The sequence below is a fragment of the Pteropus medius genome, unplaced genomic scaffold, assembly GCF_902729225.1.
Source record: "Pteropus medius unplaced genomic scaffold, Ma_sr-lr_union100, whole genome shotgun sequence".
Taxonomy (NCBI): Eukaryota; Metazoa; Chordata; class Mammalia; order Chiroptera; family Pteropodidae; genus Pteropus; species Pteropus medius.
Genome location: NW_024349797.1, coordinates 1,614,242 through 1,640,183, shown reverse-complemented (window position 1 = coordinate 1,640,183; position 25,942 = coordinate 1,614,242). Strand labels below are relative to the sequence as shown.

General features: G+C 43.8%; 1 protein-coding gene and 1 non-coding gene across 5 annotated transcripts in view; both read left to right on the top strand.

The window, feature by feature from the left end:
- DPF3 (double PHD fingers 3) overlaps positions 1–25,942 on the top strand; it is a 242,064-nt gene that overhangs the window by 77,595 nt on the left and 138,527 nt on the right. For all 4 annotated transcript variants that reach the window (XM_039883702.1, XM_039883700.1, XM_039883703.1 and 1 more), the window contains exon 2: positions 20,290–20,450. In XM_039883702.1, the coding sequence (XP_039739636.1) occupies positions 20,290–20,450 (161 nt within the window). The remainder of the gene's footprint in view (positions 1–20,289; positions 20,451–25,942) is intronic.
- Positions 10,837–10,955, top strand: LOC120619940 (5S ribosomal RNA). Its single transcript, XR_005657680.1, has one exon. It is a non-coding gene; the product is annotated as a 5S ribosomal RNA (ribosomal RNA).

Here is a 25,942-nt window from a genome sequence, read left to right as displayed (position 1 = left end):
TTGATTTTTAGCCCTATACCACTCATTTTGAACTTCTGACCTCTAGAACTATAAAATAATAAATTTGTGTTGTTTTAAGCCATTACATTTGTGGTAATTTGTTATAGCGGCAATAGGAAACTGATACACCACCTTTCCACATGTCCTGTTGAATTTACCAATGTTCCAGCCTACTCTGTCTCCTCCTCTCCATCACAATAGCCTTTAAACAAAGGTGATGGATGAATGCCCTTGACCCTCCCCATACCTGCCCCCCAAGCTGGGAAGATCTGTGCTGTGCAGGTTCCTGCTAGTGTGGATGGCTTTGCACCGAATCATCTACGCAGTTAGGATTGTACTTCTGACCACTGACCCTATTGGCTAGACAGCTGACTAGTGCTGGTGTGGCATTCTGAACCAATGGTATGGAGCTATTTTATTTTTTAATACGTTTTGCTGCTGTTCATCCATGTGGACAGAGAGGCCAGTGTTACAGACCATACTGTCTGAGAGTTAACTCATGAGTTGCCTTTTCTGCCACTGGTGGTAGCAGCAAGTGGAAGGTGGGATCCCACATCATAGTACACAGTCAGGTTATTGCATCTGTTCTCAGTGGTCCTATGAGGAGGGTCCTGTTATCATTCTCATTTTACAGATGAGGAAAGTGAAGCTCACAGAGGTGAACAGATCAGGCATTAAGCAAATGAAGAGCCAGGACTCAAACCTGGCATCCTCGTGTCGGCTCCCCAGCCCTTCGCTGAAATGCTCTGCTGTCTCTCACGTGGCGTAGCATGCGTGGAGTAGGCACTCCTGATGTGTTTACTGGCTAAGTGAATGAATGATTGTCACTCAGATAAGCCAGAAGCGGAGTTATGAAACCTCCTCCACTGGTGGCAGGGTAGACCGAGGGGCTGCCAGGGAACCCAGCTGGACAACAAGGAATTTACTCCTGCAGGTGCAAAGATAGCATAGAGCTGGCTATCTTACTTAGCATCTCGCATCTGGACTCACGGGCAGGCCCAAATAATTGTTATTAAATTTTCTGTTGTCTTCTATCTAGCCATGATCCAGGTGCCACACAGGAGCTAGGGATGGTGATCTCTCAGGGTGTCCCTTTCCCTGGGGCTTCCCTCACCCCATGTTTGGATGCTCTCAGTGGCCCAGCTGGTGATCCAGGTTGGAAGTTGAGTGTGGGCTTGTTAATTTTCTTTCCTCCTCCCTGAATATGGAAGGGAAACGAGGGGACAGGGAGAATGATGATGGAGATAAACTTAGTGTGAAGCTGCAGGGGGAGCCCATATGGTCTTTGCCTGTCTAGAAATTACCAGTGTCCCTAATAGACCAGCAGCTTGTGTAGATGTTTCCTCCCTTTTGCTTTCTTTTATGTCTTGCTTTTGTGAGAAAGAAGAGGATTTCCCACTGATGAGCCTTATGCCAGATAATGAATAGAAGGCAAGTGACCCCAGATGTCTCCCCGTCTCCTGCCATCCCCTGGCATGTCTTGTCATCCTGAGTGGTGGTCTTTGCCCTGCCACTGTGTGGAGGATGCTGCTGCTTTGCTAAATTGCCTCGTGGCTGCTGTCTGACACTTTTGGTTCCCTTTCTCTCCAAATCTCCCTCAAGTTATTACTTCATTTGCAGTGCTGGGCAGAGCAAGGCAATTCTATTGATTTTCCTTCTTTTGTTCTCAATTTCTCTATGTATTAATTGGGTCTAATCATGTTTGCCATCCTCTTATCTTTAAGGGAGATTAAATTTTTAGTGTTTAAAGTGAGGGATGGAGAGTGTTTTTGGTTGGAGCGATGAGAGTATTCCAGTTCCAATAGTACACACATTTTAAGATAAAACCAAGTTTAGCGTTTCAGCAGTGCTTTTTAAAAATTTTTTAATTTTGGATTTTTTTTTTTTTTTTTTTTTTTTTTTTTAAAGAACACTCTCTATTCTGGATGTTTCCCAAACACTCTGTAAAATGCTGTGGGAGCCTTTCACCTAGAGATGTCACATCAGTGATTTAAGATTTGGAGGGACTCGGGGAGAGGAGGTTCAGGACAGCTCTGGAGATTGAGGCCCCATCTCATGCTGGGTCATTGGCAATGGCCTCTGCTAATTGGACCTTGTCCTGTCAGGACACATCAGACAGGGCCATGGCGATACTGAGCTTGGTGGGGGTAGAATGGTCTGTAGGAGCAGGTGTCACTGCTGCTGGGTCCCAGGAGCGCTTTGTTTCTCTGGGGAATGAGAGCCGACTGGCAGTCATGGGGACGGAGGTCAGAAGGCTGTGCTGAGCTAGTTTCTCCAGGAGCCCAGGCCTGAAGTGTGGGCTATTTTGGGCCGTGCGATGGCAGAGCTGGGGTGCGTGCGTGCGTGTGTGTGTGCGTGTGTGTGTGTATCTTACGAGTGAGGATGTTTGCCTCCAAGAATCACTTCCAACCCTAGAAATGAGGTGGTTTTTTTTTTTTTTTTTTTTTTTTGCCAGTGCCTTTCATAAAAGAAAAAAATTTTTAGTCTTTGAATGGTGTTAATTAAGAATATAAATTTTGGCTGCAGAGAAGAAGTGAAGAAACACAGTCTCCTCCAGGTCCGGCAGCAGGAAGCCTTCTTCCCTCTTTTGTTGCTGCCTGGTTCCTCGGCCCTCCTCTTGAGTTTCCTTGTGACTGTCCCAGGCATAGGGGTAGAGGGTCCATGCCTGCCTGCAGGCATGTTTTGTTGAAATGCTGGTATGTGCCAAGGACAAGCACATGGCTCTCTGCTATCTTGCAGGAAGGAGCAGTGGGAACATGTTCCAGGGCCCTGGCTGGTCAGTGCTCACTGTGGCCGAGCAATGCCATACCCCTTGGACAAAGTGACTCTAGGCAGCATGGAGTCCTCCACACTCATTTCCCTAACCCATTTCCTATTCCACCTCTCCCGGTGTGTCTGAGCTGCCTGGACTGGCAACTCAGAGCATTGGGTTTGAGCATCGGCATTCCTACAGAATGGAGGGCTTGGCCGTGAGGCAGTGTGGACTGGTGGGGAATTAAAGTCTGTGGATTTGGGTGACCTGTATTCTAATCTCAACTCCACCACTCAGCAGCTGTGGCTTTGGTTAAATTCCTTGCGTTTGTTGAGCTTCAGTGTCCTCATGTGTTGGTATTGGAGTGAATGTATTCAAATGGCAGCTGAATCCTGTACTTGCCACATAGCATTTGCTTGACACATAAAGTATTGTGATTACTGGAGCTGTGATGTTGGCTTTGTGAGAGTGCACCCTCTGCAGAGTCCCCCCAACAGCCTGCACAGGACAAACTTGACCCCAAGAAAGGAGACCCTGGTTGGACCTGATAACCTCTGATTTTATTTCAGTCATGGGCAGACATCCTGTTGTGGTCCTTGCAGGGCTGCTGTGAAGCACCCCTATTCCCCCAGTATTGCCTGGGCAGGTGGGGCCCAGGCAAAGAATAGAGGCTGCCAGGGCAAACCTTCAGGCCAGCAAGCCAACATTTATTTATAGATCTTAGAGGGAGATGGCACTCTAGGCCTGCAGGAGGCAGCTGCAATAGGCAGGGGGCAGGGCAGAGAGCAGAGGGCAGTGGCAGTAGGAGATGGAGAGGCCGGGTAGCATTTGAGTGCAGGAGAGTGAGGGTTCCTGCAGAAAGTAGCAGATTCAAACAGTAAACTGAGGAGTATTAGTAAGATGGCTGTTTATAAAAGCATGGGCAGGGAAACATTCAAGGAGATAGTCCACACTCTGGGGGTTAGGTCAAGGGCATAGGGGAAGGTCACAGAGATCACAGAAGGTAAGCTCTATGGAGAGGGCTGCCAGACAGGGATCATGACCTTCAGTGGAAGAATGTAGCTGCCTTTCCCAGTGACCCAGCAAGGAGGTTGCTGAAGGAATGAATACTCTCTCTTGCTCTCTTTCCTCTCTCTGATCTGCCATGGGCAACCACCATTGGTCTAGGCCACAAGAGGCAGAGGGAAAGGAGTAAGTGGCTGATCATACAGGACAAACTCCTGGAGGAACCAAGCAGGGAGAAGAATGATGGAGAGAGAACCTGGAAGGGCCAGTTGGCACAGAAGCAAGGAAAAGGGTAAGGCTGGGGACATTTGTGGACATACGAGTGGAGAGAGATGAGTTACTACTGCAGGGAGGGACCCAGCCAGAGGCCCTGTGACAGAATGATTGTCATGGACTCAGGGATGCAGACAGACGGGGACTGAATCCTAACCCTACTTCTGTATGGTCTCTGGTGAGCTGTGTAACTTCTCTAAGCCTCAGTTTCCTCATCTGTGAAATGGGAATGATGGTGATGATATTCTTTACCATGTAGTGGGGCACAATGAAATACTCAGCGAGGTGCCTGGTGCATGGTGAAGGCTCACTAAATAAAGCTAGAACGGATAGAGGGGTTTACATGAAAGATGGTGTCCAAGTGAGCAGCCACCATGTATAAAACCCAGTGGGGATATCATTTATCCAGTTAATATTTGTGAGTGCCTACACCTATGCCACTGGAGGCACTGAGAATATAGGGTGAGCAAACTAGATCATTCTCTCTCCCAGGAAGCGTACATATCTAGTGGGGGAAAACAGGAGATAAGGAAATAAAAATTTTTGAGAGTTGTCAAAGTGCTAAAAAAACCATAAACCAGTGCTGTAGGTCAGGAGTTTGGGGAGGCCTCCAGGAGGAGGTGGGCGGGAGGGGAGCCCTGAGGTGCCAAAGCAGCCAGCCCTGTAGAGAGGAGAGCTGTCTGGGGAGTGACCTGAAGGTGCAAAGGCCCCGAGGAGGAGGTGGGTGGGTGTTTCTGGGTACAGAGGTGGCTCGGGAAGTGGAGCATCAAGCTGCTACTAACGCCTCCCTCCAGGGTGAACGTGAGGATTAAATGGAAGGCTCTTAGCCCCATGTCTGGCACCTATACATGCTCCGCGACCATTAGCTGTTGGCTGTAATTATTACTTTAATAAAAATTATTACTTTTGAAAAGGGTGGCATAAATAAGTGGGTAGATATGATATAAAGTGTTCCACTGGCTCAGCGTACATTTACTGTCAAGGCAGCATAGAGTAGAGTGGTGAAGAGCAGACTCTGAGACAAGATGGCCTGTTCAAATCCTAGGGCAGAGGTCCGCAAGCTCCGGGCCAGTCCATGGCCTGTGCAGTGGGAGAGCGAGCGAAGCTTCATCTGTCTTTGCAGCCACTCCCCAGCGCTAGCATCACTGCCTCAGCTCCACCTCAGATCATAAGGCATTAGATTCTCACAGGAGCACCGGTCCCTGGTGCCAAAAAGGTTGGGGACCGCTGTCCTAGGGGACATTTGGCCTGTGACTTCAGCTGAACCCCAGAATCTTCACCTGTATAATGGGGTATAGTAAGAACATCTCTTTCATGGGGTTGTTGTAAGGAGGAAATGCATTACTCTTTCTAAAGTGCTTAGAACCGCACCTGGCCCACAGTCAGGGCCACCTAGTGGTTTTGTCATTGCTAAGGCTCAGGAGTGGACGCAATGCCGGCACAAGGAGATATGAACCAAGGACTCTGCTCCTCATGAGCTTGCTCACAGGTGGGTCTGTGACATGTGTTTAAGGAGATCCTGGCACGCAAGGCAGCATATGATGGGTTACTGGATAAGCGGTGAGACCATTAGTGGAGGAAGGCATCCCGGGAGGGCTGCAGTGGGGACAGGAAGGCTTCGAGGAGGGATGCGAAGACAAGAAAAATAAAATTAGTGCTAACCAGACCTGATGGCATCCGTCAGGAGAAGACAAAAACAATCCGTCTGCCCCAAAGCATTGCTTCTGCCTTCCCGTGGAGCCTTTTGAGCAGTCTGCAGTTCCCCAGGCCTGGCCTCAACTTGCTTCTCATGTCTATCAGTAAAGACAGCCCCCTAACTCCCTCTGTCAGCTCCTATTGAGTCCTTAAATCTACTGGAAATTGCTGAGACTCTTCTATTCTCAACTTCCCCCGGGCCAGAGAGGCAAGGAAAGGTTAGAGGTCAGAGGACAGGAGCTGGGAGGATGCGGGAGGAGGTAGATGGCAGTGTTTATGGAATTAACCAGAATGCTGTGTGCCTGGCAACTGGCAGATTCTTCTGGTAAGATAAGTGGAACCCTCTCCTCTGCAAGGTAATTATCAGAGAGCATAAATTCTCCAGATAACCTGTCTTCCGGAAGAGAGATATTGATGGCTGTGGGGCATGTGCTGTTCCACTGATATTGACTCCTGTCCCCTGGCCTCTCCCCCCCACCCCCCTTCTTCTTTGTTGCCTAATCAGCTGCCATGCTCCTCCATCCTCCCCCACAGACTTCAGCCTCCAGCTCAGGCTGGCTCTTCTGGACGTTTCTTTTGGCTTGCCTCTTGCCTCTTTTAATGACGAAGGTCCCAGAACACAGCATGGCCACATGTATCCCTGTGGTTCAGCAGGATTGGTGGAAGAGGTGCATCCCACGTGGGGAGGAGTTTCTAAGAACATAAGGAGGCCTTGAACTTCGCTTGGATCCAGGTCCCCAGAATGAGCACTAATCGAGTGCTGTCAGGTCAGCGTCAGGCTCTCTGAAAGGCTGGGACTGTACCTGGTCCCAGAGATGGAGAGAAGATAAATCAGATGCTTAGCATGGGCAGGCAGGTAGTAGGCACCTGTTGGCACATCTTTCTTCCCTTATGATACTTTCTGAATCCCTCTCTCCTCTCCAGCGCTTGTGGGCCTCTGAGGGAGCTCACACTTTGGCCGATATTCTCTTAAGTATTTGTTAAATGTTTAAACAAAAAAAAAAGGCAATGGGCTGTGTGAGGGACAACTGGAGAAGCAGAGCTGCCAGAGGCAGCCTCTCCTCTACTGTCCTGAACGAGTCAGTTCTGGCCCCAGACCTGCGCTCTGACTCTTGACCAAACTGGATCTGTGTTCTGAGAAGCCCATTTAAAGCCATCACTGAACCACTTTTGGAGGTGGGGTGTCACTCCTCTCTTAGACCCCAAACAACTTATCACTAGGGTGATCCTATCATTTATGAGCCAAGCAAAGGCATTTTGAGAGGCAAAGCAGGAGTTGTTAATAATTATGCTGGGATCTGGATGTGAACCAGGACTGTTCCATGCAAACCGGGTTCTATTTGTCAAAGTTCTCTGCCTGAGATAATGCTGATAAATACAAGTCTCTTCAACTTTCTACAATCCTGGTGATGTGTTAGCATGACTTAGAGATTGGACCCTTGGTGATGCTTGGTTGGCCTGCTTTGTCCCTGATTTTGGCTCTGCACATATTCCGTCAGTTGGAATACGTGAGGATAATTTCCTCCATTTGACAGATGGGAGCTTGGGGCCCAGACGGTTGAGAGACTTGTCAAAGACCTACAATGACTAAGTTCCAACTTCAGCCTGGAACCGAGGTCCAGCCTTAATTCTGCCATCGGCCTGTCAGGGGCCAACCCCCATCCCCCCATTCCATGAGATGATAGAATGTCCTCACCAAAACAACTGAGGGCTAGAATGCTTCTGTGAGCCTTATGCTAATCCTGATCGCTTTCTGGACTGGAGAGAGATGGATGAGCCAGGCAGGGAGGCACTGTAGGTAGGAGAAGCCTAAATGAGAGCCTCTGCTGTGCCTGGTTGTTCCTGAGGATTTTTATGTAGAGTGAGGGGCACAAGCGGGGTTTCGGCACTACTCTGTTTGATGGGGAGGAGCAATGCTCTCTTCCCCTGTTGCCTCCACAGTAGCCTTCTACTCACTGGGAGGAAGCGAGGCCTATGCATCGTTTCATTCATTGGCCAACAGCACTTCCCAAATGAAAAAGAGCTTTCAAGGGAGGCTAGAGAAAAATTAATTTTCAGTGGTGAGTTTTGCTTGCTGTAGTTAACAATAATTATTAAATAGGTAGGGTGAGCTAGTGCTTGTTTTCCTTATTATTAACTATATTTATGGGTTTTTATTAAGTTGTACCAAGCTGGGATAATTGTAAAACTATTTGCTTACGCTGTGTGACTCTTGGGCCTCCCATTCTATTTTCTTTCCTTCCAAGGGTGGAGTCTTTTCATTATTGAAGACTTATTCTATAAACTAGGAGTCAGCAGACTTTTTCTGTACAAGTCCAGACGGTAAATATTTTAGGCTTTGCAGGCCACGTAACCTGTTGGAACCACTCAACTCTACCATTGCAGCATGAAAGCGGACACAGACAATACGTAGAAGAATGAGCATGACTGTCTTCCTATAAAACTCTATTTGTAGAAGTTTGTGGTGAGCTGATTTGTCCCAGAGGCTGTAGTTTATAGACCCCTGCTACAAACAGAGGAGAAATCCTTGAACTAGGAACCTGGACAGGTAGGATGTAATCTCAGCCCTGCCCCTGTGTGGCTGAAGGAAACCACTTCGCCTCTCTGGTTATTCATTTTCCTTTCAATACAACAAAGGCATCAGACTAGACAATCTCTAATCCTCTGAGATTCTTAAATCTGACTATTTAGTTTATAATAATCTGGCATCTTTCTTTTTCTCCTGTCAGTAGATGTTCAGAACCACAGAGCCTCTCAGAGTCCATTAGCCCTTGCTCACATTTGGGATACTTTTGGTTTCTAAACCACGTGATAACGTTTTGTATTTCTCTGATGATATCTTTTCAGGCAGCCCCCATAACCAGCCAAAGTCTTGACTTACAGAGAGGTGGCTCTGTGACAGGACTGTTTACCTCTGAACTATTTGGCAGATTGGAAAACAGGTACAAAAAGGGAGATAGTTAAGATCACCCAGCGAATCAGCGATGCTCTTAGAGAAACCTCCAAAGATTTGGAAATACGCCAAAAAAAAAAAAATTGTGTGGTTCAAGTTATTCTAATTCTGGAGACGCAACCCACTGTGAAGGGGCAGTGGTGCCCCCGTGAGAGGCTGTTAGGATAGTGGCCAAGAGCAAGGTTCTGGACTGAAGTTGCCTTGGCTTACATCTTCACAGTGCTACTTAAAACCCTCTGTGCCTCATTCTTCTTATCTGTGAAATAGAAGAAATAATAGGATGGAGTTGTTAAGTGGATGAAATGAGATAATATGTGTAAAGTGCTTAGAACAGTGCCTGGCACACATAGTAAGTACTCAATGAATGGTAACCATGCCACTATTATGATCATTCCCATCATCCTGTCATCTTTTTATAAACATATATGTTAAGGGCATCTCTTCCTCGTTTTTATACTAGAATCATCTTCAACTTTTGGATTGGTGATGTGAGCTGAACACTTTGCTCCTAATCTGTATGTTAAGTGACTCTTGCTGAGATAGAAAGATTGGAGGAAGAAGACTAGGTATGTGACGGGAGGTAAGGGCATGGGAAGGAAGGAAAGAAGGAAGGAAGGAAGGAAGGAAGGAAGAAGAGGAAGGAAGGAAGGTGGGAAAGGAAGAAGAAAAGTAGGAAGGAAGGAAGGAAGGTAGGAAGGAAGGAAGGAAAACTGGAAGGAAGGAATGAAAGCAGGAAGGAAGGGCGCTTGGGAAAACTGGTCCATGAGGAAAGGGGATCAGACTCTAAGTTCAGTCACATCCTGAATTGGGACGGAAGGCTAGACTTCCTTTAGGCAGTGTGGAGGTTTTGGCATTCTTTGTCATTAATCTGAATGTAGGGGTTATGAAGGCAGATTTAGATATTTCTAGGCACCCACCTTTCTTTTGGTGTCTTCTTAGTTACCTAGGATATATCTACATTTTCCACCAGAGAACTTAAATTGGGGGACATGACCAGCTTCTTGGTCAGTCTGACTTTGTTCTGTATTTTATTAAAGGTTTATAAGCATGTGCCTCAAAAAACAGCAGGCCTGAGACAGTTTTCCCCGGGGCTGCCAAGAGAAATTGGGGTGACTCTCAACCTTGTGGCAGGTTAAATGAGACTCAGCGCTTCTTTGTTTGGCTTGATGTCCTTTAGAAGGACAGCCCGGAGATCACTTGGTCTGCAGGGCGTTTGCTTCCGCAGGCTGATTTTAACCAACTCTGACAGGAGGGCAGAGGCCCCCAAGCAAGGTCAGGACCACAAATCCCATCCCAGCAGGTGCATGATGGGGAGACAGCGCCCTCCGGATGACCTTCAAGTTCCCATTGATTTCCCGTCAAGCAGTGCTTCCCCACCCCCATCCTGCTCCTATCTCTGCCACTACCCGAAGGCTTGGGGCTCAGGGCTCTGGGACAGCACATGGATCAGCTCTCTGAGAAAGCACATGCAGAAGAGGTTAATCCAGAGAGAGGCCCTTTCAGGGAAGTGGAGTGGGTACACTGGGGACCTTCTTCGGGCACTGCTAGTTTACAATGCCAATATCAGGCCTGGAATGTTGTTTTGGGGCATCGAAAGGAGTGTTTGATATCACAAATGGCATTTATCCACTTAACCCCATTTCTCTCCAGGTTTTGGGGTATGTGGGTGGCATTGTGGGGTCATGAGCAAGATCTGATTATGGAGAATGGAATAGGCCCTGAATCCACTGTCATGAGTGTGTTGGGCAAGGAAGATTAGAAGTGAGAAGATGTGACTCTCATTCTCTTTGCTGGGGGCCTCTCCCAGCACTGACCTTTTGCCCTCTGGAAGGCCTGGCTTCCATACTGTCCAAACTGTCTCTTGCACTTAGACCTAGATCTTTCATTTATTTTTGTTCAGTGATATCTGTCGAGCATTTCCTATGTGCCAAATCCTGTGTTAGGTGCAGGGGATTCAGTTTTAGATGAGAGAAATAAAGACCCTGCTCTCACGGAGCTCACAGTCTTGTTGTGTAGAGACAATCAGCAGGCAAAGAGGAAACAGGAAAATTTTTGATAATAGTATTAAAAAAAAATAGAATATGAGATAACAAGGGCTAGATCAGGAGTGGAATAGGGTGGGCCACCCTAGATAGGGTGGGTCAAAGAAGGAAGAGGAGTCTATGGCCATGCCACCCTGAACAAGCCCGATCCCGTCTGATCTCGGAAGCTAAGCAGGATTGGGCCTGGTTAGTACTTGAATGGGAGACCACCTAGGAAGACCAGGTGCTGTAGATGTAAAAAATAAGACATTGTAAACTGACAAGGTCCTTGCAATCTGTGAGGTCAACCAAGGGTTGCCTCGCCAAAAAAAAAGAAGAGGAGAAGCCAGCCAGGAGAAGATTTGGGGTAATGTATACCAGGAAGAGGGAAGAGCATATGCAAAGGTCCTGAGGTGAGACGATCTTGATATATTAGAGGAACAGAAAGAAGTATAGTGAAGATGGAGTCCAGTAGACTGGGGGAGGGGCAGGAGACAAGGTAAAGTAGGAAAGGTAGGCATAGTCAGATAGTCTGGGGGCCTGTAGGTGTGGGAAGGAGTTTGGATTTCATTCTGAGTGCAATGAAAAGCCATTGGAGGGATTTAAGGAGGAGAATGTCGTGTTCTGATTTCCATTTTAACCCATTTCCCATTTCGAAAAAAAGTGCGGCTCACTGCCAGTGTTAATTTGATTTTATATAAACACACTCTTTGAGGCTGAAGCAAATCTGACTGAGTTTCAATGTGAACATAAAATATAAAAACTGTTCTTGGAGTTATTTTGAAACAGAACTTGTCTCTAATCCTAATGTAACAGAAATGTATACATAAATCAAATTCATCAAATGAATCTTTGGCTAACCACTGTTCGAGAACGATGTTAACATGAGTAGGAACACTACGTTTTCTAGGATTTGACATTTTCAGTGATCGAGAATTACTATATTTTGTAAATGGAAATACTGCCACTAAAAATAGAATGCTATAAATAGAATGATGTCATTTGCTTCCAAAGACTATCACTAGACTAGAGCGATGTGAAAATAATAATAAAAGCAAGATATTTTGTGGCAAACTTCGAGGGTAAAGTTAGGACTCTAATCCACGAGTTATCTCGGGGTAAACGCTGCAGCTGCAAGTACCACCGATGAATATTCTTAGGGCAAATGGGAAATGGGTTAAAAAGATCATTTGGGCTACTATGTTGAGAACTGACTACAGAAGGACATGTTCTTTGTTGTGCTTTAAGTACCTTCACTGGGGAGGGCAGCATTGAGGCCCTTGTATTCCAGCAGCAAAGCTGGGAGTGTGAAGATGTTTCTGTCCAAGGATTGTCTCTGATCAATGGCCGGCTTCTACTGGCAATCACACCCAAGGGACAGCAGGCTGGTGCCCAGCTCATAGCTGTTGTTTCAGAAAGGACCCAGTCTATAAACCAGTGAAAATACTTCTCAGTCACTGAAGTTTCTATAATTGGTGTGCGTATTTTTTTTCTAGGTATGCTTCATCCTAAATAAAATAGTCTCTTTTTTTTTTCAGTTTTGAAAGTTGGTGCATTCTACATATTTTTTTAGTCTCTGGTGGGGAGATTTATTTTGTCACGTCTGGATGCCATTTGGAAGGCAAACCTTGGACATCAGGAAAGCTGCAGTCTCCCCAGAGCATTCCCCTTTCCTGAACCTCCCCCGCATGCCCCCATTATTTACTGGAAGGAGTCACACTGCTTTTTTCCTGCCTTCAGTCTCCTGTCCTTGGCAGTCCCTTGTCTTCAACCCCGAGTTGAGTATGTCATCAAAACACCCAGTGGCAGCTCAGAAATCATGGCCAGGTTCAATATAAATTCCGTCTTGCTTAGGTAGCTTTGCATAATAAGTCCCTGAAAAGTCTTCACCAGAGTAGAAGCTGCAAAAGGGATTTATTGGGTCTGGCGGGCCTGAACGTCAGCCTGAGTGGCATTTAAGTCATGATGGGAGTTTCAGGGTTCAAATTCTTCATTGGACTTGGCTTTTGCAAAGCAATGCCATTGTCCCCAATGTACCTTTCTTGTGATGTTATGAAGGTCAGAGTCACCGCCAGAGGGACCACTCTAAGGATGTCAGTCAGGGTCTTCACATTTGTTTGCCTTGACCAGACCTCTTGGGAGTTTTGTTAGGGGTGAGGACTTCTGTGGGACTAGTCTGCTACTGGTTAGTGCTGCCAGGTTAATCCATGCCAGCTACCTGAAAAATTTCCCCACAGGAACAAAACCAGCTGCGTTAAAGTCAGTTAACTGGGCTTTCCAGCTCTGCCATTTAAACATGGCCCTCTTGGTCCTGTCCTTGCTTTGGTCACTGGAGAGCTTAGATAAGTGAGTTTCATATTTCTCAGAATCACTGGGGGCATCTGTCAAAAATAAAGATGTCTGGATCACATCTCAAATGTCCAGAAACATCCCGAATCAGAATTTCACAGTCCCGCTCCCCACCCCCATTGATTTTGACTGAGCTAAGGTTTGAGATCCACTGCCTTAGGCCATTCTTCTGAAGAGTGGGGTGATGGTATTCCTGATAAGCAAAGGGACGGTTCCTGCATCAGCAGAGGAGCTGCTGGCCTTCCAGGGGTCAGTCCGATGACAAAACAGAGTATTCAGCTGTAAAGTTCAGAGAAGAGGAATATTCTATGTCTTGCAGAGTGGCCTGAATAATGTCGATGGAAAAGTGAAAATCTCAGGAGCTGAAGTGAACTTTTTAAAGATGACGGGGAAAATTCAGAAGGATTTGAATTTGTAGGCTATCTGTTTTCAGATGCCTAATCCTGTGCTCAGGAGAAGCCGGATCACTTCAGGCATACCTCTTTTTCATATGGAGAAACCTAGGTAGGATATCCCAAGACTCTCTCAACTGTGAAGCTTCCATTAGTTTGCTAAGGGTGGCATGACATTTCAATCAAGCAATCCATATTTATCACACGCTTCTCTATTCTCAGCACTGTGCTTGGTTGGGTAGCACAGGGTAGGCAACCCTTAGTTCTTATCTTCAAGATGCTTATAATCTAGTTGCGTGGGGAGAAATAAAAAGGGTAGTAGAGACTGGCCAAACATAGGTGAGACAGTTAAGGGGCTCAGAGAAGACAGAGAGCAAGCGCTATTGGCAGGGATAACTGGGAGGCTTTCTGGAAGAGACAGGACTCAGTTAGCCCTTGACCAGAGTAAGCCCAGCCAGGCCAAGGTCAGGAGACAAAAATTCCAGGTGAGAGGAAGGACCTGAGAAAAGTATTTTGTTAGAGTCCAGGTGTAGCGCTGTATGCTTTGTATATGCAGGCAGATCAGATGAAGATTTATTCATTTATTTACTCATCATTCAATCCTAAATGGTAAGTAAGCTCTGTGCTGTGCTTGGGGACAGCGACAAACAGGCCAGACGCTGTCTGTGCACTTAGGGCAAGCTTCGGACTTCTCAGATCATCATGCAACAGCTACTCTGTTCTCCTTGAATCCTGAGGTTCGACCTTGACCACCCTGCTGCCTTCTGTCTTGAGACAGAGGTTTAGGTGGTCTCACATGACAGCCTGAGAGACACTGCGGTAGTGAGTGTGGTGTGTATGTGTGTCACATGCAGGGCATCATCAGCATGCTCAGGCAGAAGGTCATGTCACAAAGTGGCAGAAGGTACTACTCTTGGGGGAAAGAGAAAGGAACCGCCGCTGATCCCAGGCATTTCCCTCTGTGTGCCAGAGACTCTATCTTATTTAATTCTCTCACAGACTTGAAGTAGGCATTATGTTGCCCATATTGCGGGAAGTAGAATGTAGGCTCAGGGTAGATAAGTAACTTGCCCCAGCGTTGTGCAGCCTGTAAGCCGTGGAGCTGGATTCAGATCTGCCTGATTCCAAGTCTCTGTTCTTCCCACTGTACCCCAATACCTTGGCTCTCCTAGGGCCTCGACAGCTTGGCAGAGGAATTTGGGCACTATTGGGAGCCATCTGAGGGTCCGTACTGATGAGTGGAGGACTAAAAGCTGAGTTCGAGGGAGAGTTCTCTTTGTCGGGGTGGGAAGAAGAAATGCTGTAGTGGTTGCAGCCAGGAGACCGCTGCAGTAATCCAGGAGCCAGGTGATGACTAAATGAAAATGACTGCAGACAGTCTCTAAATTTTTTTTTAAACTTGCAAGTAGCCACGTAATCTAAATCATCAACTTCTACGTGCAAAAAACTTAGAAGACCATACCATGCATGCAGCATATGCTTTACCTCTCTAATTTAAACATCTACCATAGGTGAGTGGTATAGGAGTTGTTGTTGAAAGCACTTCAACAAAATCTTATTAGGCACCTGCTGTGTGCTGGGTTCTGTAGTGAATGCTGGGGGTAAAATCAGTGTAAAGGCCAGATATGTAGCGAGGCTGGGTTACACTGCTCCAGGGGGCGCCATTCATATTGATGTTTATATGAGCGGTTCCCCTTGGAGTTGTTTAGTCCAAAGCCCGAGTGGCCGTGTGCAGTGGCCCTGTGGGTGAGGTCTCTGCCCTCACGGAGCTTATAATCTAAGACGAATATTAAACATTGAGTTGAGTTGAAATTGACATTATTAATAGTCGTCGTCGTCTTTCTTGGAAGAGGACCGGATGAGGAAGGGAGCGGATTGGAATCTCTCTTACTCATCCTCTATAGCCGTTTTCTATTTTAAATATCAGAAACACTATCTTAGTCAGCTTGGGCTGCTATACCAAAATAACCAGAGCTCGAGTGGCTTAAACAACAGACATTTATTTCTCACAATTCTGGAGGCTGGGAAGTCTGAGATCAGGGTGCCAGCATAGTCTAGTTCTGGTGAGGGCTGAGGGCCCTCTTCCTGGTTTGCAGATGGCCATTCTCTTGCTGTCCCCTCCCATGAGAAGGAGTGAGGACGAAGGGGAGGGGGAAGGAAAAGAGGAAGGGGGTTGAGGGGCTGGCTTTCTCTTCAGTATAAGGGTACTGATTCCTTCATGAGGGCTCTATCCTCATGACGTAATTACCTCCCCAAGGTCTCATCTCCAAATACCATCACAGAGGGCCGGGGCTTCAACATACAATTTTTTTTTTTTTTTTTTTGGAGGGAGTATAATTCAGTATCAACAAACATTAAACTTGGCTTTCTTTCAAGACGGATTTAGAAACAGTGTAACTATGAGGAAGCGAAGTTTCCCCCACCTTGCCCAATATTGCCCCCTGCTTGCTAGGTGTTATAAAACACTACGTCAATGGGAGATGACTTTCTGTGCCGCAGTTAAACACGTTTAAACACAAATGGGAGGAAGTTAGCATTACTGGTGTAGATGAATTTTAATGTATATTTGTGGGCAGTTGTGGAAGTATGGGTAGCTGAGTGAAACAGCAGGAGGGCCAGGTGCCCGCAGGCGAGAAGAGGGGCTGCTGGGGGGGAGGACGAGGACCCAGAAACCCTGCTGCAGGCCAGGGCTGCTCTTTATCTGTGCTTATCTCTGTTTATGTGCACAAACAGCAGGGATGGGCCAAGGTCCTGTTTTTACAGCCAAAGGGGACTTGTGGCCAGTGCAGTGGGAATGGAGAGAGACAACTCCCTAAGAAATGAAAGAATTCACTGCCAGATGGGATGAAGGAAAGGTACCGGCCAAGGACAGCCTGCTAGGGAGATATGAGAGCAATTCTCTTAGGTCCCCATACCCCAACCTTAGAAGAATGGAGACTGGGGGAGGGAGGGAGCAGGCTCTGGCAGGAGATGAGGAATTTGCCTTAGGACAGGTGTTTGAGGTAAGGCAGGACACTTGTTCTTGGGTTAGAACACAGGACCAGAGAGACAGTGAAAAGTGAGGGGCCCCAGGTGTCTGGGTTGGAGGGCTGGACCTGGGAGTTATCCGGGAATGGAATCTATGAGAACAACAGGGAGGTCTTGAGAGAGGGAGCAGGAGTCTCAAAGAGAGTGTTATGGACTCCGAAAATCACATTTAGAGCCTAGTTGGCAGTCATTTTGGAGAACTTATTTTTTTTTTTCTACTTTGAATCCTCTTTGGCCCCTGGAAGCCATTTCTCCACAGATACGCTCAAGGAGGGTCATTGGAGCACTCTCAGAGCTAGCATGATGCTCTCACTCCAGATAGGATCCCTAAGAGATCTCACGAAGCCCCAGAATTGGGCAGCCAGCAGTGCTCCAAGCGGCAGGCCAGCAATTTGTTTCCCTCGCCCCACACCGCCCGCCCCCCGCTTCTGATTGCAGCCTTGAGTAGCCCGAAGTCAGTTGCTGATGAGAACATCATTCTACTCTGCCTTGTGCCAGCCCAAGACATCTATCATCCGTGGAAAAGCCAGCCTTCTTGGTCTGGTGATGATGGGTGATGGCCGAGGCTGGACTGGGCCTGACCCAGCCTGAGGCATGCTGGTCACCACTCCACAAAATGAGTCATTCTCTGCCAGCCTTTCCTTGCTCCCTCTGCCTCTTGTAACTTGAATGCAGATTTTACTCCTGGGATCCTATCATTGTAGGATTTTTTTTTTAAGAAATCATACTGACAAGGACATTTGTCTTCTCTCTCGTTTAAATAGCTTACCATGGGTTAGGGAGACCTGGCCGGCCATTGTTTTCTTCTAGAGAGCAGAGCAAGCCTTGTGAAGAATTTGGCTAATTAACTTTTGGAGAAGAGCTGCTTAAGTTTATCAAGAAGGCTTGGCTCTAGTCTCTTTTCTCCTCTCAAATTTTGAAAAAGGCTTTAAAATTTGTTTCCAAATCTCTGCCAGTGTCTGGTCTGTTTAAAAGCGACTTCCCTGGAGACGATGGCAGAGAGGGTGTTGGATGTCACATTTTTGCAGCTTCAATCTTTAACACAGTCGTTCCAGTCCCCAGAAAGTCTTTTCTGTTTACATAAGGGAGGTATTATTCACACAAAGATTACATTTAAAAAATGCACCCCCCAGCATGCCTGTTACTAATAACATTGCATGTTAGGCAAGTGGAAAGTATTTAAGATTTGAAATTAATCTTTGCCCATCGTGCTGCTTTGTTTGACTTTCTTGTTCCATTCTGCATGGGGCACGGAGTTGGCCAACTTCACTTTTCATTTTCAGCAAGCTCACTTTCTTGTTCCTCTCTTTTGGATTGAAGCTGTTGGAAGTGAGTTACGAGCATATTAGGAAAAGTCTAATTTGAGAGCCTACTATAGATTTCTTTTGTATTGGCTTCCAGAAGTTTGTTTTGAAATTGGAAACCCTCTTCCCTTCAGTCAATAAGTTTTAGTGTGCAATTTTCTTTTCATCTTTTTAATAGGTTCTCTTTCAGCAGAATTTCTGGGTTTGGAATAGTTAACGTCTTTTCTGGCAATCTGTCAAAAGACCGTGGGAAAACAGATAACTGTTTCTCACATCCGACACCTCTCTGTCACGTGTTCTTGTCAGTTCTCATCAGTGTGGCGTGGCTGGTCGCTGTTTCGTGGAGGGGAGCTGGAGCATCTAGGACACCCTGAGCAAGCTGTGTCATCTTGCCTGGGCTGAGTGAGCTGCCTGTGAAAGTTGTTACACGGAGCTACATTATTGCTTTAGCAGAAGGAAACATTTAAGTTGCTGGGACACAGTTGAGAACACTTTAAAGGAAGTGGTTCTTTATTTTTTGATCAATCTCATGATCCTTGTTACCAACTGTGATTACATCAGTGTATGTGCTGTTCCATTTTATAGCATTTTAATGGACTTTTATCCCCCTCCCCAATTTAGTTCCAGCTGTGTGTCTATTATAATTTGATTATAGTTTGGTTTGCAACTGCTAGGACACTTTCTGAGCAATTTATGCTTTCCTTATGAGAGGGAAGATGTTCAGAGGTGAAAAAGGAGCAAAAGACTTTTTGTTTAGGGGGCACATCAATAAGTAATTTCCAAAAGATGTGTCAGAAGCTTCAATGATTGTATCCTCCCAGAATAAGAAATTTGCTTTAAACTCTTTGGTAGAATCCGACCCACAGACTTTTAAAAAATATCCATTTAAAATTTCGCTTTCTTTATTCCTCTAAATATTTTGGTTAAAAAATATATTATTTTTAACTTAGTGACTTTCCTTCCCCAATTTGGCTTTTCAAATCTACATAGGACGAAAACAAAGGGACATTCATAATGTCACTTCGAAATGAGCTACTCGATTCTCCCTTTGGCCCTAAAATCTCCTAGCTCTTCCTTTCTTGTCTTTTCCTCCTCCTCCCTGCTAAGAAGCTCAGGTTTACTTGTCAGAGGTTATGTTATTACATTTGTATTTCCTTGAGCCATTCATTAACCTCTAACATGTATTCATCTTTTATTTGTTAGCTATTTGATCTCATTGATTATTTTTTGTACTTTACTTTTGATCAGTTTTATCAATGTTATATTTTTGGTGCTCGAAAAGGATATATCTGAAAATTAGTAGCATCACCACATGTCCAAGTATAGCAAATATTAGGGAACATAAAATGTACTGTGCTTAATCAGATCACCACTCCAGGAAACGAAAAAGGTCTATTTGTGTTTTAAAACCTAGCAAGTGAATTATTTTAAGTTCAAAATCCAACTGTTATTATTTTAAATGATTCCTTTTGTTTTCCATCAGAAAGTTATTAAAGTGTGTGGTTTTAAAAAATTGGTGTACGCCCCTCTCCACCTCCTTCTCCCTATAATAGCTCTACTTTTATGGGATGTTTCATGGGTCCTAATCTTTGTTTATATGAAGCGATTCTCTCCTGTCATAAAGGAAATCTGTGCATGTATGCTGGTGATTTGGGTACATTCTAGAGTTGCCTTTGCTGGCAAATACTGAGAACAAAGTGTGACTGATGGGGGATGTTAATGAGGGGGCTCTAGAAGCCTGGTGTCCTAGTAGATCCCATGCAGAAGGTTGTTTCAGATCCACCTCTATTCTGGAGTGGGACCTCCAGCTTCCTAGAAGAGGGACTTGTCACCTTTACTGGTGATTTTGACATTAGCCAGTTATTTCTCCAGCAAAGTCAGTTTATTTGGGAATAACAAAAGAATTGCAATTCAGTATATCCAGTCTAATGGTAAACCATGGGCAAGTCCTGAGGAGGAAAGGAGAGGAAACTTTTTTATGGACTTGGGTGGGGCTGTTGTAAATGAAGAGTTCATTGGTGGAAACTGAAAGTTGAAAGTATTGTGACTTTTCATTGGCTGAGTTACTGCAGTCTCCAGTTGGCTGAGCTGTTACTGGGCAAGGAGGAATCTTTTCTTCCACTTACCAAGGTAGTGTAGTATCTTGTGGGAGGTGCAACGTGCAACTTTTCCTGTTGGGTTCAGGGATCTGAGCTGAGTGACTTGGGTGTGAGAGTTCTCTCTTCTCCATTTTAAATGAGGTTTCTGTTTATTAATTTTCATAGCTTACTTTTGAGGATTTTGGCTCTTAGTTAAAGAGGTCTCTAAGTTGTCTGGTGGATTTGGTTCAGGAAATAGAAACTGGTGGAGACTTGACACCCAGTTGGATTTTCTCCCTTGGCCAGGCTCTTGGTACTCAGCGCCTTAGTCTTCCTAACTGCAGAATCTTCCAAGGGAGGGCGGGGGGTGACATCAGTTTCCCTCTGAGTGTGCTTCTGTTTCCGCTGGCCTCATTCGTCTTCTCTCTATCTCCTGACAGGCTCGGGGACCAGTTCTACAAGGAAGCCATCGAGCACTGCCGGAGTTATAACTCGCGGCTGTGCGCGGAGCGGAGCGTGCGTCTCCCTTTCCTGGACTCGCAGACCGGCGTGGCTCAGAACAACTGCTACATCTGGATGGAGAAGAGGCACCGAGGCCCAGGTGAGCCATGATACCGCTGGGAGGTACGCATGCCTGGGCTTCCAGTTTGGGTGGAGGAGGAACAGAGCTCGTCTTGGAATCCCTGCTGTGCAGGTGGGGATGGGGCAAGCTGTACGGCGGGCTGGGATGCTTTCAAGAAACTCAACTACTTTTGTCACTCTTGGCAGATGTTCCAAGAATGGTGTGGGGCATTCAAGCTGCGTTGGCAGGGGAGGGGCAGGATGTTTAGCCCCAAAAGGGGAAGGCTGAGGACAGCTATATTCACCTTTTACCCTTGTTAGTGGAGTTTAGTTATAAGCTGGGAATCTGCAGTCAGATCTGGGTTTGAGGCTTAGCTTTGTCATCAAACCTCTCTCCCTCAGGTTCCTCATCTGTTAAATGGGGATAATTATAATACTTACCTCAGCATTTTGTCAGAATTAAATGCAAATATTCATTAAAAAAGCTCATGAGTTTAGCACATAGTATGTGTTCCATAAACGCTGGCTACTATTGTTGATATTACTGTTACCATGATACTGGTCTTCTGGGTATCAGAGGACAGAATAAAGACCAATGGGTGGAGATTAGAGAGGCAGCTATAAGGAATGCAGTTTTCTGGTGCTGTATGAGTATATTTTAAAAACTTTATGTTATGAAAAAATTTCAAACCCATCCCAAAGTGGAGAGAATGGTAAAATGAATCTCCATGTACTTACTTATCATCCAGCCTCAACAACAATCAATTTATGGCCAGTCTTGTTTCATTTGTACTCAGCTCCCATCTTCTTCCTTGACCTCAGGTTATTTTGAAGGAAGTCCATGATGCATATTATTTTGTCTGTAAATGTTTCAGTATGTATTTCTAAATGTAAGAACTTAAACAACCCAACCAATAACGGCTATCAAAGCTCAAAGTTACCAGTAAGACTAATGTCATCAAATATTTGGTCAACATTTATTTCCCCCTGTAGTTTAAATCGGTATCCAAATAGGATCCCTTCATTGCAATTGTCTGATATATCTCTTAAGTCTCTTTAAATCTGTAGGTCCCCCCCGACCCCCACTGTTATTTGTGGAAGAAATTGTCTTATTTGCACTGGTTGCCCAGAATGTAGATTTTCTGATTGCATCGCCATGGTGTTATTCCTGTGAATTGGTGGTTTGGTCTAGAGACTTGATCAGATTTAGGTTCAATTTTGGGGGCAAGAACAATTCCTAAGTGGTGGTGTGTATTTTCATCAGGAGGCGTGCACAGTCTGGTTAACTCTCTTTTTCTGATGTTAGCAGCCCTTGATGATAATTGCCTAGATCCTTTATGTCATTAAGAGTCACAACAAGGTGACATTTGATTTGAGGCTATCATTATTTCTTCATTTATTAGCTCTATAACTTCTATAAAGAAAAACATCTCATTAAAATTTTGGTTTTTGTTAGGTACAGTTCACATATGAAAGGCAGGAAAAATAATCCACCCCCTCTTTATTTATCAGTTTTCAAAATGAGTTGGTTCCCTAGTATTCTCCAAAGATGATCAATAAGTTATTATTTTTAAAAAAATACCATCATGTATTCACAGATTTAAACATATTGGATGCATTTTAATCTGTTGCAGCTATTATTCTGATTTATGCTTAAGCTGTTCCTTCCTTTGGCCAGTAGGGGTTTTGGCCAATGCTCGTATTTTGAAACAACTCCACAAGTAATTTCTGATAGCTTTCTTGTTATCCTACTATGAGGACAAATGTTTCAGACTCATTGTATGCACTTACTGCCCCTAGACCTGCAATCAGCTATTTCTCTAAGAAATTCTTGTTTCTTTTTTTGTAGGAAATTATTTAGATACCACAAGCTGCTGGTGCTCATTGATCCTGGGTTGGTCATAATTTCTAAGACTTTTCAGTGAGCAGAACTAAGAAATATAATTTCTCTTTTTTTAAAGATAAAATACATTATGAAATTATACTGATATTTCTCATTCAGTTCAGTTTTACACAGCTTTTACTTAACTATCTTAATTCTTTATCTCCTTTCACACCAAAAAAAAATTCTGGCTCTTAATGATGCCAACATAATCGCCTATTTGCTTTACCTCACAATATATGTACAACAGTATCAGAATAAAATAAGATTGCTGAAAAATGGTTTAAAATTTTTCTTTTTGTTGGTAGGGTATTTCCTATTAAGAATGTAGAATCAAATTACTGTGTTTTAAGGTCACTTGAAATAATTCCTCTGTGTGGTTGTGCTACTAACTCAGTTAAAACATTTAGGTTTATTTGTTTCATTTTGCTTTCCCTATTTAGGTTTTTTTTTTTTTTTTTGTATGTGGAATTTTATATAATTTCTTTGTATTTTTAATAATTTGAAGTAATTATGGATCCATTGGAAGTCGCAAACATAGTACAGAGACATCCCTGGTACTCTTCACCCAGTTTTCCCCAGTGGATACATCTCACATAACTATAGTACAATATCAAAACCAGAAAACTGACATTTGTAATCAAAGGTGTATGCATAATTCTATGCCATTTTATCACATGTATAGATTTGTGGAATCAACATAAAAAATTATTCCATCACCAAAAAGATCTCCCTCTTACTGCCCTGTTATAATCACACCTATCTCTCCCTTTCATCATTTAAACCTCTTTATCCTTTCCCGTTTATAATACACTGTCTTAAACATGTATTCTACATATATTGAAAACCATATCAGATAGTATTATAATTTTTGCTTCGACTATCAAACATAATTTTAAAAATTTGAGAACTATCTATTGTATTTACTCATATTTTTACTCTCATTCTTCCTTCCTGATATATAATCCTGATATATAAATAAAATTTCCTTTATTTTTAAAAATAATTCCTACTGATTAAGGACTTCGTTTAGCCATTCTTTTAAAGTATGTCTGCTAGTTCCAACTTCTCTTAGTTTTCCTTTATTCGAGAATATCTTGATTTTTCCCCTTTATTCCTGAAGGATATTTTTGCTGGATATAAAATTCTAGGTTGATGGTCCTTTTATTTTAGCACTTGAAAAATGTTTTGGTACTTCCTTTAGGCATCCATGGTTTGTAATGAGAGATCTACTGCCATTCAAATTGTTTCCTCTTGTAAGTGAGGTGTCATTCCTTTCGAGATTTTTTTCTTTGTCTTTAGTTTTCAAAAATTTGATTTTGATGTGTTTTGGTGTGGATTTCTTTGGGTTTATCCTTTTTGGAATTCACTCAGTTTCTTGAATCTGTAAGTTTATGTCTTTTGCCAAATTTGGAGAAATTTCAGCCATTATTTCTTATAATACATTTCAGCCCTCCTCCCTTCTGGGACTCCACTGACACAAATGTTAGATCCTGTTATAGTCCCATGAATCCCCCAGGCTTTAACATTTTTTTTTTTATTCTATTTTCTCTCTGTTGCTCATATTGGGTGATTTATTGTTCTCTCGTCAAGTTCACTGCTATTCTATCCTCTGCATTCTGCTGTGGAGCCCATCTGCTGAGGTCTTTTTTTTTTTTTAAATTGTGTGCTTTGGTTCTAAAATTCCCATTTAGTTCTTTATATTTTTTATTTATTTGCTGAGACTTTATGTTTTTTCATTTGTTTCAAGTGTTTATAATTGTTCGTGGAAACATTTTTGGATGACTGCTTTAAAATCCTTGTCAGATAATTCTGAGGTTTGTGTAATTTCAGTGTTAGTATCTATTGTCTTTTCTTTTTCAAGTTGTGATTTTCCTGGTTCTTTGTATGAGTGACTGCTGGACATTTTGGCCATAATATTGTGAGACTCTAGATTTTATTTAAGTTTTCTGTTTTCACAGACCTCTTCTGAAACTGCTGGTGAGGGAAAAGGGTTGCCCCTCATTATAGTCAGATGGGCGTGGAAGGCTGGGTTCTCCACTCAGCCTCTGTTGACACCCTGTTGAAGAGGAACGTCTCATTATCATTGGGCACAGGTAGGGGGCCAGGCTCCCCACTAGGCCTCCACTGTTACTACCCTAGCAGGGAGGAGGAAGCATGCCTCATTATTCCCCATGTGGCCTCTACCAACACCATGGGGCGTCTTCTTCTCACTCAGCTTTCTCTGACACCAATCCAACAAGGATATTAGGATGCCCTGTAGGCTGTACTTTTCTTGGTCCTTTGGCTAGAAAGAGCAGGATTTTATTGGGGCTTTTCAAATCTCATGCGTTGCTATTTCTGGGTTATTAACTTTGCTAGAACCTAGTCTGGGTTATATAAGGCAAAACAACAACAACAACAACAAAAAATCCCCAGAGAACTCTCACCACCCTGTTGTTCCTTGGGTCCAAAAGTCCCTAGTTGGTTTACCTTTCAATATCTTATTTATGTTGTATTTCAGTATCTTATTTATGTTGTATAAGCAATGTCTAGGCGTTTTAGTTGTACTTAGTGGGGGGAATATGAAAGAATATATCTACCCCATCTTTCCAGAAGCAAAAGTCTGTGGGTCACTTCTTCATTTAAGAAAATTAACAACTTTATTGCAGTATAATTGACATACAATAAACACATATTTAACATGTACAATTTGATAAGTTTTGACATGCACATACCTCTGAAACCATCACAGCAATCAAAATAACATATCCATAATGCTCAGGTGTCCTTGTGTCCCTTGAAATCCCTCCCTCTTGCCCTTTCACCTGCCTGCACCTTTCATTACTCCCTCCCCACTAGGCAACCACTGATTTTCTTTTAATATTGGAATCATACAGTATGTACTTCATGTTTTTGGTGGGGTGGAGTTCTGACTTCTTTCACTCAGAATAATTATTTTGAGATCGCCCATGTTTTAGCATGTATCAGTAAGTCACTCCTTTTTATGCTGAGTAGTAGTCCATTGTATGGCTGTAAAACTGTTTATCCATTCATCTGTTGATAGACATTTGGATTTGTTTCCATTTTTTGACTATTATAAATAAAACTGCTACGAATGTTTGTGTATAAATCTTTGTATGGACATATACTTTGATTTCTCCTGGGTAAAGTACCTAGGAGTGTAATGACTGGATCATAAGGGAGGTGTATGTTTAACATTTAAAAAAACTGCCAAGCTGTTTTTCAAAGTGGTTGTACCATTTTACATTGATTCCGGCAAGGCAACCCTTGGTATGGTCAGCTTTTTAAAGTTTTAGCCATTCTAACAGTTATATTACTGGTCTCACATTGTGGTTTTACTTTGCATTTCCCTAATTAGTAATGTTGTTGAGCAACTTTACGTATACTATTTGCCATCTATATATGTTCTTTGATGAAGTGTTAAAATCTTTCATCCATTTTAAAATTAGTTTGCTTGTTTTGATATTATTAAAATTTTATAGTTCTATATATATTCTAGATGTAAGACCTTTATCTGATAAATGCTTTGCAAATATTTTCTCCCAGCTCTTGGCTTTTCTTTTCATTAATAGTATCTTTCAAAGAGCAGATATTTTAAATTTTATCAAATTTTTATTATATGAATTGTGATTTTGTCATATCTAAGA